We start from the raw sequence: 16,533 nt of genomic DNA on the forward strand, positions 1-16,533 counted from the left end.
ACATCCAAATAGTATCCGTATCCGTATCCGTATTTATATTCGTTAGACAAACAAATATGGATATGGATATACTGGTATTCTATCTATTTTTGATTCGATTTCAGTTCTAGAAGATATATAATTCCGAACGACCCATCAACAGCTACCATAAGCTACCATAATAAGTACATGTAGCCGCTAGCTTTTTCTTAGACAGCATCCTCTTCAAATTTGAATACAGATCGAACATGTCCTATCTTCCAATCATGGCCATCCATGATAAGCATGATCATCATAATTGGATGGCCGGTATGATTATAATAAACGAGTTGCCTCGTGTACCATTTGAGACCCATCCAACTAGAGCCATCTGTAATTAAGCCGATACTTGAGCTTCATCAATATATAATCTGAAGGTAGTGGCATACATGATTTAGTTCGATCTGATTTGAAGATATTTTAAATTAAATTAGTAAATTATAATTTATTAATTTTACAAATCAAATCAGATTATTTTATTACTTAAACCAAATCAGATCGGATCGATGAATTACGGTTTGATCTGATTTGATTAATGATTTAACATATTACAACATAGAAGACAGAAAATCTTGAGGAAGAAAAAATATTCTAGCCAAATAAAAACTAAAATTATCAAGATAACTTTCGGACCAATGTATAGCTTCGATTTTTGCAATCAAGTGAAGATTATACCTTTAAGTCTCATTACAACAGTGGCAAGGTGCGACCATTATTCTCTTTTTCTAATTTTTTTTTTCTCATATTATGTTTTATGATTTGATTTGATCTAATATTTTTGTAAAAACAGATCAGATCGTTAAATTATTTTATATAAAAATTATAAATTAAATCAAATTATTTTAATTTTTAAATTAGATCATGCTGATAAAAATAATATAGTCTGATTCAATTGAACATTTAGAACCATTTAGTGAATATCTCTACCTACCAAGAGAGTGTCAAAGGCACTCGTGCGCGTGCATGCCTTTTTGGCTTAGACGTGCCGTTGTTGTGCCATCTTGCAACCTTCGAATTCTCTTCCACTAAATACTGGTAGAGAGGCTTTGGTGGTTGGGCATCTGGCTTAGGGGAAGAACCCAACAGGTAATTAGTACTAGTTAATTATAATCCTCAAAAAACTTCCTTTACCACAATATACTACTTTTCCAAAAGTATATATTGATCAATACGCATAACTTCGCACGTGTGTTAAATCAAATTACTGCTAATAATAATGTTTTTCAAAGCTGTAATTATCCAATTTACTACGATATCTTGTCGTGGAACTCTCACGTATTAATTGTTTGTGGACTCTGATGTTGGGCATCACAAAATATAGAATAATTCCTCTCGATTTTGTTAGGAAAAATAGAGTCATCCTCCAAACATCAATTTCATTCTAGCATATGATTGGACCGTCAGAGCAGATTCCTCAATCCATGATCATTTGATATTACATATGTGTGTGTATACTATTAATATGTACATAGGGATGTAAAAAAAAAAAAAAAATTATATCATTATCAAATTCAGGATTAGTGATAAGAAAATGTAATATAAGTTGTCGGATGTGTTTTAAAAGGCCAAAGATATTTATGTGCAAAAGATCATATATTTTAAATATCTCTGGACCATGGATTAAGTCTTATAAGGTATTAAGTTGTAATGGACCGGTCCCTATGTTGACTTACCAAAACACTTCTATTGGCCAACGTTCTAACACATGGTCTACAGGCTATAATTTTTGTAATTGTCAGTCCTTTTCTTAAAGCATATATGGTATGGTGATGGATGGGGGAGGGACCAGAAATTAATTAAAAAGCTGGTCCATAGCCTCTCGTCATTGCACATGGACCAGTAGGACCACTTGTTAAAAATTTCTTTCAATTTTAATCTGATTTTATGCGTAGTCTCATAGTCTGATTTTTTTTTTTTAATAGTCGAATAGCCATTTTAGATATTTTAAGTGCCAAATGTAAGGGGTTCCAATGTAATACTACCACTACCGACTAATCTATTCGTTATTTCCTGCCAAGCTACGATTAGACATCAAACTTCTTGATTTATAATATATTACGTTAGTTTTTTTTTTTTTCCAAAAACTAATTTTTGACTGCATATAATGAAACAAATAATGCATTCTCCAAAGGGGATCTCTGATGGAATTATTCTCATAGAAGCTGTCATATCACACGCGCGCACACACAGAAGCTAAGAACAGAGGATCAGACTTTCGGTTTCTGTTGTTCTTTGCTGAAAAGAATAACTAACAAGCGGAAACACGGCCTTTACAGCCAATTAGACTGGAGAGAATGAACAGTGGAAGAGAGAAGATGCCCCTGTAAACCGGAAGGAGCGCCACCCCACTTCAAAAAGCGACAACAACGACAACAACCCTTTAATAAAAAAAAAAAAAATTAAAAATCCTACTCAGAAGTGGGTGGCGGTAGCTGGCTGGAATCAGTCGAATACGGCGTCTGGAACGCAGAGCCACCTTCCCTAACCAAGTTCTCCGACGCTGTTGCCTCCGAAGTATACAACTGGGGATAAGGAGAAGCGGAAGCAAAAACAGAGGAAGACGTTTGCAAGGAACGCGAAGCTAAAGAAGCATCAATTGTCGTGGAAGGCACTGCCCAAGGATGATTGGGGTACATGAACCGATCCAAAAGGCTCGTCGGTGGAAGCCTCTGGTACTTCCCATCCCCTTGCAATAGCCTCGAGTACTCCAAGTAGTCCCTCGATGCATCAGAGCTAAGAGTTGCATTCGAGTTTGCTGGAGGAGAAGAGGGAGGCATCGAGGGAAGGCGGGCGTCCTCGGGGAAGTTGAGCTTGGCTCGGCTGCCTCGGAAGCGGAGGGCGGCCTCGTCGTAGGCCCGGGCAGCAGCCTCAGCTGTGTCGAAGGTGCCGAGCCACACACGAGCTGCTTTGTGGGGGTCGCGGATCTCGGCCGCCCACCTGCCCCAAGGGCGCTGCCGGACTCCCCTGTATCGCCTCCTTGGTGCAGCCTCCCTCGCTCCTGCCGGGTAGGAGGAAGGGGAAAATTCTTCCATGGCTGGAGCTTGGATACTGGTCAGGGGGCTCTGCTGGCTATGTTCTGTTGCTGTAGAATTAGAAAAGAACAAAATAAGAAAAATGGAAGTTAGGATCATGGTGTTGTTGGTGAGAGAGAAGAAAGTTAAATCATATAACGGGGTGCATAAATATATGGATGACTTGAGATAAAAATATAAATTACTCTTGGCTCGATCAGGAGATCAAGGTGTTCAGAGAGAGAGAGAGAAGGTACTATATATATATATATATTTTGATGTGAACAGATCGAAGGCGCTATATAGGGGTATCAAAGTTGTATAAAATGAAACAATGAAGATGATAAGATCTCGCCAAAATGATTTAAGATGCGTATTATATACTTCAGTTTCTATGTTCGCGTGAAGACGAAGTTAAAGGAGATAACGTCCTACGAAAAGCACATAAAGAAGTGGGGAGAGTTTGAGACTATCCTATCATCTTTGGGTTTAATTTGTTGGGAGGGGAATATGTTGTTCTATCATAAAATATGCAAAATTTTAAAAAGTTGCCGTGAAAGTCGTGCAACATAGAGAAATACAAGGAAGATGATCAAGGAAGTTATTTGTTACGCTGCACCTTAAAGACAGATGAAAAATTAAAATTAAAAAGGAGTTTATTCTATAATTATTTACATGCCACCTTGTTAATATGCAATGGATAATGACAGCAAGAGACTCGTGTTAGAATAGAAGCCCAAGGAAGAAACCATTAATTAGAGCTTATATTTTGTTTCATCGATCGGGGAGATAAAGAATAGAGACAGAAAGTATGAATTTGTTAGCTGTTCGTGATCTTGTTAACATGTAGAGATCAAACTCCGGCAAGACAGAAGGTAGACAAAGAAACATCAAATCTTGTCTTTTTTCCATAGAGAGTTTGTTTTCCCTGTCATGCATACTGAGGGCATGCAACAAATAATACATTCAATACAAGATAAAAGAGACCGAACATGAAAACCTGGTAAGCTAGCTCTTGCATGCATATATATATATATATAAAGTTTCCGGTAAGATGAGTTATTAACGAGATGATACTTCTTTTGACATCAAAGGAAATGATGATCGGATAATTCTCAGTACATGACATGTGGAATAACGTTACTCAGTACTTAAATGGTTAAAACCTGCACATCAAGTTCTAAACAACATTTGAGATGCTGTCACAATAATATATATGCAACCATCTTACATACAAAGGGAAATATTATAATCAGTACTTGTCTGTGTTCACTCAAAACTAAGAGAAGAACACCACGACAAAGTGTTCCTAGCTTATTCTTGATATCAAACCCTTGAGAGCTGTAACAGTAGAGTTATTTTCTCTATAAAATCATCTACAAATTATATATTACTGAAAAAAAGAGTACCTGAACCACATAAAAATCATATAGGAATTAAGAACAGAAGAGGAGATATGGTGAGCAATCAAAACTACAAATTAAGAAATGAACAGCTCACCTATAACATTTGGTGATGTCTCCCCATGATATCTGTCGAACTGACCATAACCATGATGATCATACCTCATCCCCAACTCGGGTGGTAGCTCCTCTCTCGTTCTTTTCTGCCCACCACCGCCGCCACCCTGACCACCCCAAGGATGCGAAGAAGAAGGCGAACCAACCGATCCCCAACAACCTGGCGGCACCAGCTCCCCAGCCAATCCCCCAGGCACCCGCTCTCCAGGGAATATATGGGTCAAGGCCGAGACCGTAGTGGACGTCTCCTGACCAGCCTGGCCGTAGCCCGAGAGCATCATAGCCTGTGCCATCGTCGATGACATCCTCGCCACTGCCCCGTCTTCTTCGACTTCGTCAGTCTGTACGTGGGCGGACCTACCGCCTGATGCGTTTGCCGGTTCGAAGCACATGAAAACCTTAATTGGGTAGTATGATCTCCTCAAATAAAGGGTGGTTTTAATTCATTCCAATCCCTTTGAATATTAATTTGAAGGGAAAGGAATGTTTATAGAGCTAGCTAGAGAGAAAGAGGGGTCAGTGGATCAAAACTTTAATTAGTAGAGGTCAATTAAAACGTGCATAGCCGCCATCCGTGGAGGTGTCTCCATGGCTAGAGCTTTAGGAAAGAGAGGGGGTGCATGGGCTTTGTTCTTCTTTTTACTCAACTCGTGACACGTTTTATTTCTCGGCAATGGTACTCTACTCGCTTTTTGCGAGGCCCCAAAGATACTTTAGAAAGAGAGAGAGAGAGAGAGAGAGATGCCGGTAGGGCCGTTCACACGTAGCTTTGACCGCAGGGACCCGGCCAAGATGAGAGGGTCGAGAAGTCGGTGGGGGGACGGCAAGGACAGAGAATGACAGCGAGAGGAGAAGTTAAAATCCAGATTGGCTTCTTGCTCGTGCCGACAGACACGGGGGTCGGCCCATTGGGCTTTCCTGGGCTCCCTGCCTTCTGGATTTCCGTGGTGTGAAAAAGCTTAGCCAGACAACCAGGGACCGTCTTCCTCAGCGACCCAGTTTCTCTGCTTTAACGAGCTCTCTACATCAAATTTGGGTTGACTGGCCCTTAAGAAAACTGATCAAGAAGAATTGAAAGTGGTGGTTGGTTTACCCTTGCTCCCACGCTTTGTGTTGGACCATCTGAATCCATGGGAACGACATCATCTTTAAACCAGTTTTCTCCTTGATCGGCTGTTACTAGGAGCTATGCTTTTCTGGCTTCCCTACCTTACCTATCTATCTTGTTGTAATTGTTCTGATTTCCATGAGAACTCATGCGAGTGTACGTTTGATCCTATACTGACTATACACTAAGTAGATCTTGAATATTTATATATGTTATGATGTAGAGAGGACTCTTTAGTCTCATATCGATTATGAGTCAAAAAAGAATATGGCTTTTATAGATTGAAACATTCTCTCTCACGTGAGATATTTTTTAAAGGATAAAACCGTGAGACTCTAAATGATCAAAGTCCACTGAAGCCTAAGACCCACTAAAGCTTAAAGATGGTCATGAGTCAAAACGGATAATATCTCATATATGCGGGGGCGGAGGCATAAGCCAACCATCTGAGCCATTCGATCCCTTGACCAATGACCACAACATTGGCACCGTCTGTGGAAATATCTCCTATCCACACATACTCCCTCTCGACTGAGGGGTTGTGTTGTAGTGTAGAGAGGGTCTCTTTAGTCTCACATCGGTTATGAGTCAAAAGAGAATATGGCTTATATAGATTGGAATCTTCTCTCTTACGTGAGGCGTCTTTTAAAGAACAAAACCGTGAGGCTCTAAATGATCAAGGCTCACTGAAGCCTAAGGCCTATTGAAGTCTAAAAATGGTCATGAGTCAAAATAGACAATGCCTCACGTATGTGGGGACGGAGGCATAAGCCAACCATCTGAGTCATTCGATCTCTTGACCCATGACCACAATAATATAGAACTAAAGAATCCAAATAATACTTTTCAACTAGCTTTCTTGAGTGATGTCTTGGATTGTTACCAAGATATCAGAGTAGATCCAACTTATAATTTATGTGGACTAAGAGATATTATAGTATGGATGTATCAAAATTGATCATGGACTGATTATGATGTTTATGATTAGATAGAAATGAATTGGATCCGTAGACTGATGAGGGTGCCAGGACTTAAAAGAACCTATATGGCATGCTTGCACTTGCCTAATGAAAATGATTAGGTCCTGCCTAATCTTCCTTAAGGAAAAGGTATACCATCAAATTCCAAAATGATTTTTATTTTTTTTTAAATTTAAATTTAATGATAGCACGGTAATGCGCTGCTGCCTGCGTCAACACCCTGGAATACCTCCAACGCCGCACTCCTAGGAGAATGTTGCCGGATAGTTGAGCTAACAATTAATTGTTGGCAAAAAGAATTGTTCTTAATCAAAATGTAAATACTAAAGCTAAGAATCCAGATTAATCAACCTTTTCTTCTAAAATATAAAGGTAGAATCTTTATGGTATTTGGGCTAAACTATAGTTATGAATGACAAGATATATAAGTTCCTTTTAATTACAACATCTACATGGTGTATGGAGAACATCTCATTTCACTTTGTCGCAAGAAATTGACTGACATGAATTTTTATAACGAACATTGGCTATTTGAAGCATATAACCACCAAACATTGATTCTCTGTACTTCCCACTGGCCACCAACCAAGTGGCTGTTTTATGGATACCATGGACTCGGTTTACCAAGATGCCACTTAGAATTCTTGCAACATTTAAGACTGCCAATTTGATTCAATCAAAAAAAAAAAAAAAAAAACAAAAGAGACTACAGATTTGAATTCAGTTACTCAGCATAGAAAGGAAAAGCTATTCATTTTCTGTTAGCAATGGTAGATTTTCAACGTGTACATCTTTTTTGAATTGATTGAGATAGTCTAATCATTCAGGTTTATTAGTTGATCATTTGGTATGGGATTGACCGTCTATTCAGCGGCGGCTTGCTTTGAACGTGTGTTAAATCTTGGTCATATTCTAACCAAATGTTGCTCCCCAAAATCATCGTTTGCATATGCTTATATGGTACAATAAACATGCCATTAATTGTGAAGGCTACCACTAGGCATCCATATACAATACAAATAAACAGATAAAACAGTGAATGCCATCATTAGCTTATACATAAAATCATTGCAAATATATTCTAATATCTTTTATATTTGTTGATATAAGCAACTTGTAATAGTAATAGAATTACTATCACGATTAAAATATGTTATAGTCATATTTATACAAAAATAAATTTTAGATATTTTAACTTCTTGTTTATTTATTTATTTATTTTAATACAGTATCAGAACATCTGCTCAAATCTCTCCATCGTAGATGGATCCGGACTATAAATTTATAAAAATTAAATAATAAATATAAATTTCAATTTATGTGAAGACAAATAAATAGGTTAAATAAAATCATTCTAGTATCTAATACGTAACAGGGGCTGTTTTTCAAACCATGATGGACCCAACGGTTCCAAGGAGTCAAACGACAATGCCACCACGGCACGAGTCACATGAAGATAATTAAATAAACCTAGGGAAGAGAAAGCTCTTTCCTATCTCATTTAATATATAGAGTCTTTCTAATATAATAGGTTCAACGAACAAACATCTAAGTCAGATTCTTTTTTTTTTCTTGGGTAAAGTCAAATTCTTTTTGGTTATTATGCTATTCAACGTGGATATTTCCATACGTACGTCATTCGAGCTGTCGGAAGGGGTACGGGAAGTGAAATTGGTCTTTGTTCAGCATTTTCCTACATATTAAAATAATTTTTTTTTCTTAAAGTTTTAAACTAACTACTCTTGTGCTTACCCTCTCACAGGCGACGGAAACATAGACTTACGCACGCTTTTCACTTTTCTGATAGTGGGGTAGATATCAACATGGTGGTCTCTTAGTGCTCCTGCCATTACATTTTCAACTTTCAATCATGGAATAAAAAAAGATATGTTACACATTTGTACTATTTCAAATTACGGTACAATTTAGGCCTGCCATGTAACATTGAAAGTAGAGAGAGAGAGGAGAGAGAGAGAGAGAGAGATTTTCTAACCTTGAAGTTGAACGACTAAAAAAAAGTATGCCAAGTCAGAATTACGTGGCGGTGTCCGGTTTGGTGTTGGGTGAGCTTTGAATGCGCTGACCGGACCACTCTATTTCATGTTACTTCCACTTAAATAATAATGATAGGCAAAGCTTTTGTTCTTTTGAGAAAAATAGTCATAGACGAATATTATAAGATCGGAGCCCATAAGATGCTGATGGTCCCATGTTTTGTTTGCTTTATCCTGGTCGACTTTCATCAACCGCCCATGAGCTAAGGCACACCTAACAACATGGCAGGAGGTGGTTTAGGGGTAGGTCGCGGTTGGTCCTACTAATTTGCCGGTCTACTTATTGCTTGGATCAGATCCAATGGATCATGCCAAATCCCACAGTGGATAACATGCCACCATAGGCCTTGTGTTTCACCAATCTTTCGTGCATATGCTTCAAGATTTATCATGATCCATTTGACCTGGACGATGCAATAATTTCCCAATTTGCTGGCCCCTCTGATCTAGACCTAGGTTCTCTAGCTTTCTCGTCCTGGAAGCGATAACCTCATGTCATAAAATGCTTCCAACTTTTCTTCTGAAATTTTGTACAACGCACGTATGTGTAGCATTATTCGATCAGATACAACGCATCTATATGTAGTATTAGTTGATCAGATGCAACGCACCTATACATATATAGCAATTACTTGATAAGATGAGCTCGATCCAGAATTGGTCAAGTGCTTGGCACGCAAGCTCTTCCTTATTGATGATGTGTCATTCATGACAAAAGAGCAAAAAAACACCAAAGCTTGTCTCACGGATTTGGAAAGAAAAAGATGGAATGGACCATGGCCTCGATTCTTTCTTTATGTAGGTATACGGCTTTTGCACGTTCCTCTCGTGTTGAAGAAGTGCCAGGTAATTTGTTTATGAGAAAGGCTGTACCTCCCCAGCATTCTACCCTTCGGGAAGACTTCCATTGAAGGATACGCTCGGTGGGCTGCTTACGGGATGGGATATTCACTAAATTAATATAAAAATAATATACATTAATTGTTACTCCTCCTGACCGGATTTAAAATATTAGTTTTTATAGCTGATAAACATCATCAGGAACCAAAGGTAGGTAGTCTTGTGTATATTTATAGAGAAGCTAACAATACCATCAACTAAGCGGCTTTGGATCATATAGGATCTATTATATATATATATATATTTTTTTTTGATCTTTCTGATCAATTTTGTAATATTTTATTTTCAGACTGTCATAGATATATATCTTTCTCATTTAATTTAATTCATCTGTTTTTTTTGAGAAAAACTGTGTGCTCGGATGTCTTATTGATGTGATAGATTGTACATCACCTTCACCCTGAAGCCACATCCATCGTCAAACCAAAAAACGCAGAGCCCAGAAGTCTGAATTCAACCAAGGCAAAACAATCCAGAAAATGAAAGGCCATTGCACCTCTGAGGAGGACTTCTTTGGCTTCTTGCGAAGGTTCCACGCTGCAACCCTGACCGCAAGCTGCACACACGCGGGGAAAAGAATAAAAAATAAGAAAAGGGTTCTGGCAATCACATCGAAGAAATGGAGCAGAGATATATCCAACACCATTGGATAAATGGTGAGGACGGATGGGATTACAGAGGTCTACTCAGGGAGGCTGGCACCATGACAGCGTTGAGCTGCATGGCCTCCTAGTAGTTCTAAGCCCCTGGCGAAGACTTTCTGCTCCACGAGCATGGGGTCGCAGAGCTCAGGGCTCAACTCGCAACCCAGCTTCTTGAGCTAATCACTGTGATCATGCCGAAGTGGATGTTTTTTAAACGAGAAGGCTTATTTAGATAGTTGGACCCAAAAAAATATAGAATTTATGGTCCGGCCATCATAAACAATGGATGATAGACCGAACTAGACTCATGTTTACAACTATTATGGGCTAGAATTTCTGAATCTTGTAGAGAAAAAAAGAAAGACCTCATTTTATTATTATTTTTTCTTTCTATGAAATTTAGGCTAGCCTACTCAAAATGCTGTCCAGGATGATTATAACTATAAAACTGATCCAGTTTATAATTCAATATTTTTTTCTCTGATTAGATCCTGAGCCCCCCATCCAAACAGATCTTGAAATGAATAAAAGCTCAGATTTTCCTCCATTCCTGCTCAAAGAGTACAAGCCCATCAGCACACAGAACAAGCTTAACTATCTTCCATTTTTACCCCATGGGATGGTTTATGGGGAACTCTTGGATTCTACTGTTAATTGATCTCTTGAACAAGCACCACATCCTAAGGTCCCTCTGGCTAGTCATACCAGTCAAAATTTGAGATATCCTGCATCCATGAGGCAAAAAATATCATCACCAGCAAATGGGATACCTTGGCATCCACAGACCACTTATATCATATTCTTTTAAATCCAGAAAAAAATGGGGAAAACTAATATGGATTTCAGATCCCAACATCCTGCAACAATGCTTTACAAGAAGAATATGCGACAATCCAGAAAACCTACAGATCAGACTATAACGTAAACAGATTTTTTTTTTAATAAAAAAGGAAGACATCATGTGGCTTTCAAATTCCTTCACTTCTTCAACTGAATTAAATACCAATACATATATGTGCTACTGCAGAACAAATGGAGCTTGTTATACCGGAAAGATCAGTCACAAGTGCAAAAGCTCTCTTGCCATCTCTTTCTTCCCTATTGATTTTTTTTTTTTTAATTTTTTTCCTCTCTTTCTACCGTTGAAAGATTCGAGCATCTGATGGTAGCCTCGGTTGTCACAGTACAAATGGCACAATGGTTGACTAACGTGCAACCTTTTGTGATGGTCCTCCACCGTCAGTGGCCGAAGAACCAGTTGCTAGAACCTCTAGTGAGATACCCCACTTTCTGCTTCACCTACCCCAGCTTGAATTCCTCACCCCACCTCTGATAGCGGGGAACTGTGACCATAATAAGTTCAGACTCTGGGAGAACACTCTGCATCCCATTGCTGTTTCAACCACTGAACTTGAGATCATCTTCAACTTTTTCACATGGGCTGTCAGCTGGGTTTGTCTTCTACCTCCCTAGCATGGCTGATTCAGGCAGGTCTTGCAACCTCCTCCTGTACATTGGCTCGAAAGTTGATTCTAGAAGGTTTTTCTTTTTATCTTCGAGCATAATGCTTCTAAGAAATTATTCACACGACACCAGTCATACATTGGGCCTGTCGTCTTCTCTGTATCGGAAATTCTCATAGGTTTTCTGCAGAACAGAAAGCTGCTTAATATGTGAATGGATTTTAAGCTGAGAAGAAGCACAACCTAATGCAGACAAAAATCACCATATATCCACTGTACAAGTGTAGAAAATGTGCATAATGAGAAAATTATGTGAAGTTGCGAACCATGCAATATGACAAAACTTTTGTCAAAACCAGCATTATGCACTTGAAGAATTTACTTATCAAACAAACTGCACAAGTACAAAATAAATAAATAAACAAAGAACATGCAATGAACCCAAGCAGGAAGAGACAGACTGACCTGGTTAGTGCCAATAAGATATAAATGAAGTCCAGTGAGACCACCAACAAATCACAGGGCAACAAAGCAGTAAGTATATCATGTGTATCACAGATGCAGGAGACTTTTTCATTGCCTTCCATACTGTAGGATAGTCCTCATGCACAAGAAACTTGATGTACAATGCAGACATTGCAAACCAATAGATGCACAGAAGAGTTGAAGACGAAACCAACAGGACAAAGTATCGGTAATTGCGCTGCACTTAGACAAACCCATAATGTAAGCAGGCATACAACCAGGAAGTTTGATAGATTTAAGCATATATACAGTTATATACCACTACAAAGCATAAGAACAAATAAGACAAAATAAAAACAGAAAAAGTGCTTAAGTGCATAAGAATGGTGAAGGAGATAAATACCATTAACATAAGAATCAGAACCCCAGAATGGTCATGCATATAATAAATCAGATTATATAATTCTTAAGAGATGAAAAATTAGATAATAGTTTCCCTACTAGATCCCTATGTTATATCAACACAAGCGGAAATAGCATGATATAAATATCAGTTCATCTGCATATAACACATAGGCAAACATCAAAATTCAGCATTAGCACATCTGAAAGCTAGATTAAGGATCAAATTGATAAGAGGCAGAGTACAGCTGACAATAGGCATTACAAGATAAAGCTGGATAAGATTTAACAAAATGGAATTTGAAGGCCCTGGTAGATCATATAGAACCAGATAAACAAGTGGAGGACTCGGAAGCTCAATGCGAGGCAGAATGGCAGCGCAGACTGCGAAGGAAGATAAAATTCTTCAAATAACAGAGATGACACCTAATTACTTCTATGTCTGAAATTAACCATTATATATATTCTATTGCCAACAAATACAACTGTCGGTCTCTTAGCATGTCTCCATGGGTTCATATATGCCGTTAATTGCCTGACATATCTACCAAGTTGGATTTTATGGTTCCACCATATGATAAGGTTTCAACTCATACAGTTCAACTTGTTTTTTGGATGTTATAACAAGAGAGTCTGAGTAGCACCAGTGACCATAGAATTCAAGAGATCAGGGACAGGAGGCTCGAGCGCAATCAAACACATGAATGGACACAGATTTTACATACATGTCTATGTCCATGGCACGAACATGCAAAATGTGCACAAGATTAACATGTGATATGCCTCATTTGGTGAGAATGTGGTTTTACAAATCAAAAACAAATAATGCCATCGAAGTTGAATACAGGTTCGTATTATGCATATTGCAATTATGTTATCAAATCAGCAGAAAATTTCATCGAGATTCATTATTCAAAATCAAAAGAACATAAAGATACTGGGGGAAAGGATCGTTTATGTATTATGAGAAGTACCAACATTTTTAGCTTATTTCACCTAAAATAAATATTCTTAGAAATTATCTCTACTTATCCTTAAATTGATACACTTAAATTTTGTTTCAAATATTAGGAATCATTTTCTTCCAATTGAATTTCTAGTACATAACCACAATACTTGTAAATATATACTGGGGCTTGATGAGTTATGTGTGAGCTCTAAGACTCAATTTGAGAGAGATATAGGATATCTACTAGCATACATGATTAGGACTGCTGCTGGGATAGGCCGGAACAGCAGGTCATCCTGTTCCATGGCAAAACTGCCACACTTTCATCCCACGGGATTTAAAACTCTGGAACCAACCAACCCGACCAACACGACCTGACCTGACCATACCCAAATCAACTCAATTTTGAACCCAAGATCAAAAGATTTAGGTTGGGCTGAGTTTGGGTTGAGGAGCCCGATTAAAGATCAAGCATGACTAGGTTTCGGGCTAAGATCTTGGAGTTTGAGGTTGGGTCTAGGCTGACCAACCCGACTCAACCTGCTGAATTTATTAACAACTACATTTAGCTGCAACATAACAACTCCATGGCCTTGACAAAAACTTCTTCGTTAGTTTTCTTGTGCTCTGATGTGAGAGTTTTATTAATCTCTCAACAGGAAAGTGTGACAAGCAATAGCCAAAGCAATTATACAAGGGACATCTCATAGGCTTGGTAAACTAGCACGATCTTAGTCGTAAAACAAAAAAAGAAAAAAAAAATAACGGTCTACTCATGTTGTGATGAGAAAAATTAAACATGTAAACATATTGATCAAAAAAAGATTAACAAAAATTTGTTTATTTTATTAATACTGGTTAGAATTTTATTCGAAATTATAAGCCAATTGGTTAGGAAGCTTTGCGTTAAAAGAAATATGTCGAAGTTCCAAGATTAAAATAGGCAAAGGGTACTAACATGGATTGTAAAGGCTATTGCAACTACCAAGACCGCATATCTTGTATTGTATTCAGAAAACCTGTGGAGAAGTTGTCTTGCAACAAATACGCAAAAGATTACAACAGGAACAATGATGAGTGAAACAGTGACAAATAGAAACCTAGCATCAGGCCCAAATATCAACCTTCCTCCAAAGATGAATTTCTGCAGAAGAAAATACAAGTTAAACATTTCTCAAGAATTAGGGGAAAAAGGTCATGATAACTCTTTATGGGTCATGAAATAAGCTGCTATAAAATCTTTCTACATTATTAGTTATTCTATCAGATTCAAATCTCAACTTCCAAACAGATGCATAAAATTTTAAATCATAATATAAGAAAGGGAATGCAGATATATGAAGCATCGATTTCAAAATAGAAACCATCACATTTCATGTTCGACCATCAAACATTCTAATATCAATGATAGCCAAGATAACAGAAAACTGCATTGCACGAAATAGGACAAAAATTACTTTTGACATTATTATAGTGAGGTCAAACTCACTATTGGAAAAATTCCAGCTCTATTAATTTATAAGAACTGCTGCTAAAAACGTTTGATGAGCATCCAATGTGTCTGACAGGTGTCTGATTCAGATATTATCCAGCATGGATTCCAGGAGCGCGAATGTTCAGGTAACACAGGAGGATATTGAGTACACCGCAGGAACCTTAAGAGATGCATTAAGAGATGATAAACTGATGGAGAACCCAGCAGTGATTAGTAAGTCATGTATAACATGGGCCTGAGAAGCCCTAATAAGAAGGCTGCCATGGGTGCAGGATAAGAAAGCAAAAGGAAAAAGACTGAATGGAAGTAGCATAAGAAGGATTAAGAACACCGATTATTCCGAAGAACAAGATGTTGGATAGGACCTAATGGCCCTGTAGGAAACATGAATGCAATGACAGATAAATTGAATAGTGACTGAGTGCACAAGCTCGAGTGACTTCAGGTAATATCTCAAATTTCCGGAAAAAAGTTGTCTCATTCACTACAAAGAAAGAGAATGGATCAGTCATATCCTTCGTTCCACAAGAATCAATCAAAATTAAAAGCCAGTGTTCCTCCAACACATCAGATGGCCTATGAACCCGGTTACAACTGTTTGTCAAACATAACACTAACTATTTAAACTCTCAGAAATGCTTAAACTACAAAATGATAATATTAAACACAACCTACCACCGTAAAATGGCAGCGAGCAAATTAAATTCGAAACACTGACAATCGATTTTTTCTTTCAAACCAAATAAAACATAATCACCGGAAAACGCAGCGAAACCCACACAAATCACATAGCATCTAGCAAAATCAAATTCATTGGCTAATTGATTAATGGGCATAATCACCGACAATCGACTTTTCCTTCAAACCAATAATTTTTCCAGCCAAAACCTCCCCAAATCAACCAATACTCACCGCATTAACCAACACCCCCCATCACCAAAATAAATCCACAACAAACAATCCGAACACCGACAAATAAACCCAAAACAAGATGTGGCCGAAATTTTACATTGTTGCCCTCCCAAACTTGATGGACTTGTTTTGCCATGAAGAACCAAATCCGCTGCGACTACGCCGGGAGGGAATCCAAGACCTAGAACTCGCTAATTTTATTACTCGTTGTGGCCCTTCGGGCAAAGGCAATAACTCCTTCGAGTCAAAGGAGAATTCCTTGCCGTCGTTCGTTCATACCTGGCTGCTCCTTTTTGCAATATTTTATTTTAGCAAGGAGGTAATTGTTTTTGTACAAAAAAAAGGGAAAAAGAAAAAGAAATAATTCTTTATGGGGTTCTCGATTCACTCCGGGACTGGCGTGTATCTTTCGCGCGAGAGAATGATTATCTTTCTTTCACGCGGAACCACCGTTGGATAATCAGCCACCTGCTTTGAGAGCTGTGCCAACGGTGAGTGACGGACACCGACCGCCGTGAGAGCTGCGTTAACGGTAGGTGATTGATTCAATGATGATTTCGCATGAAGGTTAATTATTCTTTTGCCCGAAAGATATAATTCGGGTTTGATGGT

The 16,533-nt window shown here is 38.2% G+C and overlaps 1 protein-coding gene and 1 pseudogene across 1 annotated transcript; both read right to left on the minus strand.

The window, feature by feature from the left end:
• Positions 1 to 2,220: 2,220 nt before the first annotated feature.
• On the minus strand, positions 2,221 to 5,145 carry LOC105049456 (uncharacterized). The gene is made up of 2 exons (XM_010929102.4): positions 4,530 to 5,145; positions 2,221 to 3,100 (listed from the first exon to the last, which is right to left on the minus strand). The coding sequence occupies exons 1-2, from the start codon at positions 4,939 to 4,941 to the stop codon at positions 2,427 to 2,429; spliced, it is 1,086 nt and encodes a 361-aa protein (XP_010927404.1). The 5' UTR covers positions 4,942 to 5,145; the 3' UTR covers positions 2,221 to 2,426.
• Positions 5,146 to 10,727: 5,582 nt separating this feature from the next.
• Positions 10,728 to 16,210, minus strand: LOC105049457 (protein S-acyltransferase 8-like; annotated as a pseudogene).
• Between the last annotated feature and the right edge of the window lie 323 nt (positions 16,211 to 16,533).

The sequence above is a fragment of the Elaeis guineensis genome, chromosome 8, assembly GCF_000442705.2.
Source record: "Elaeis guineensis isolate ETL-2024a chromosome 8, EG11, whole genome shotgun sequence".
NCBI lineage: Eukaryota > Viridiplantae > Streptophyta > Magnoliopsida > Arecales > Arecaceae > Elaeis > Elaeis guineensis.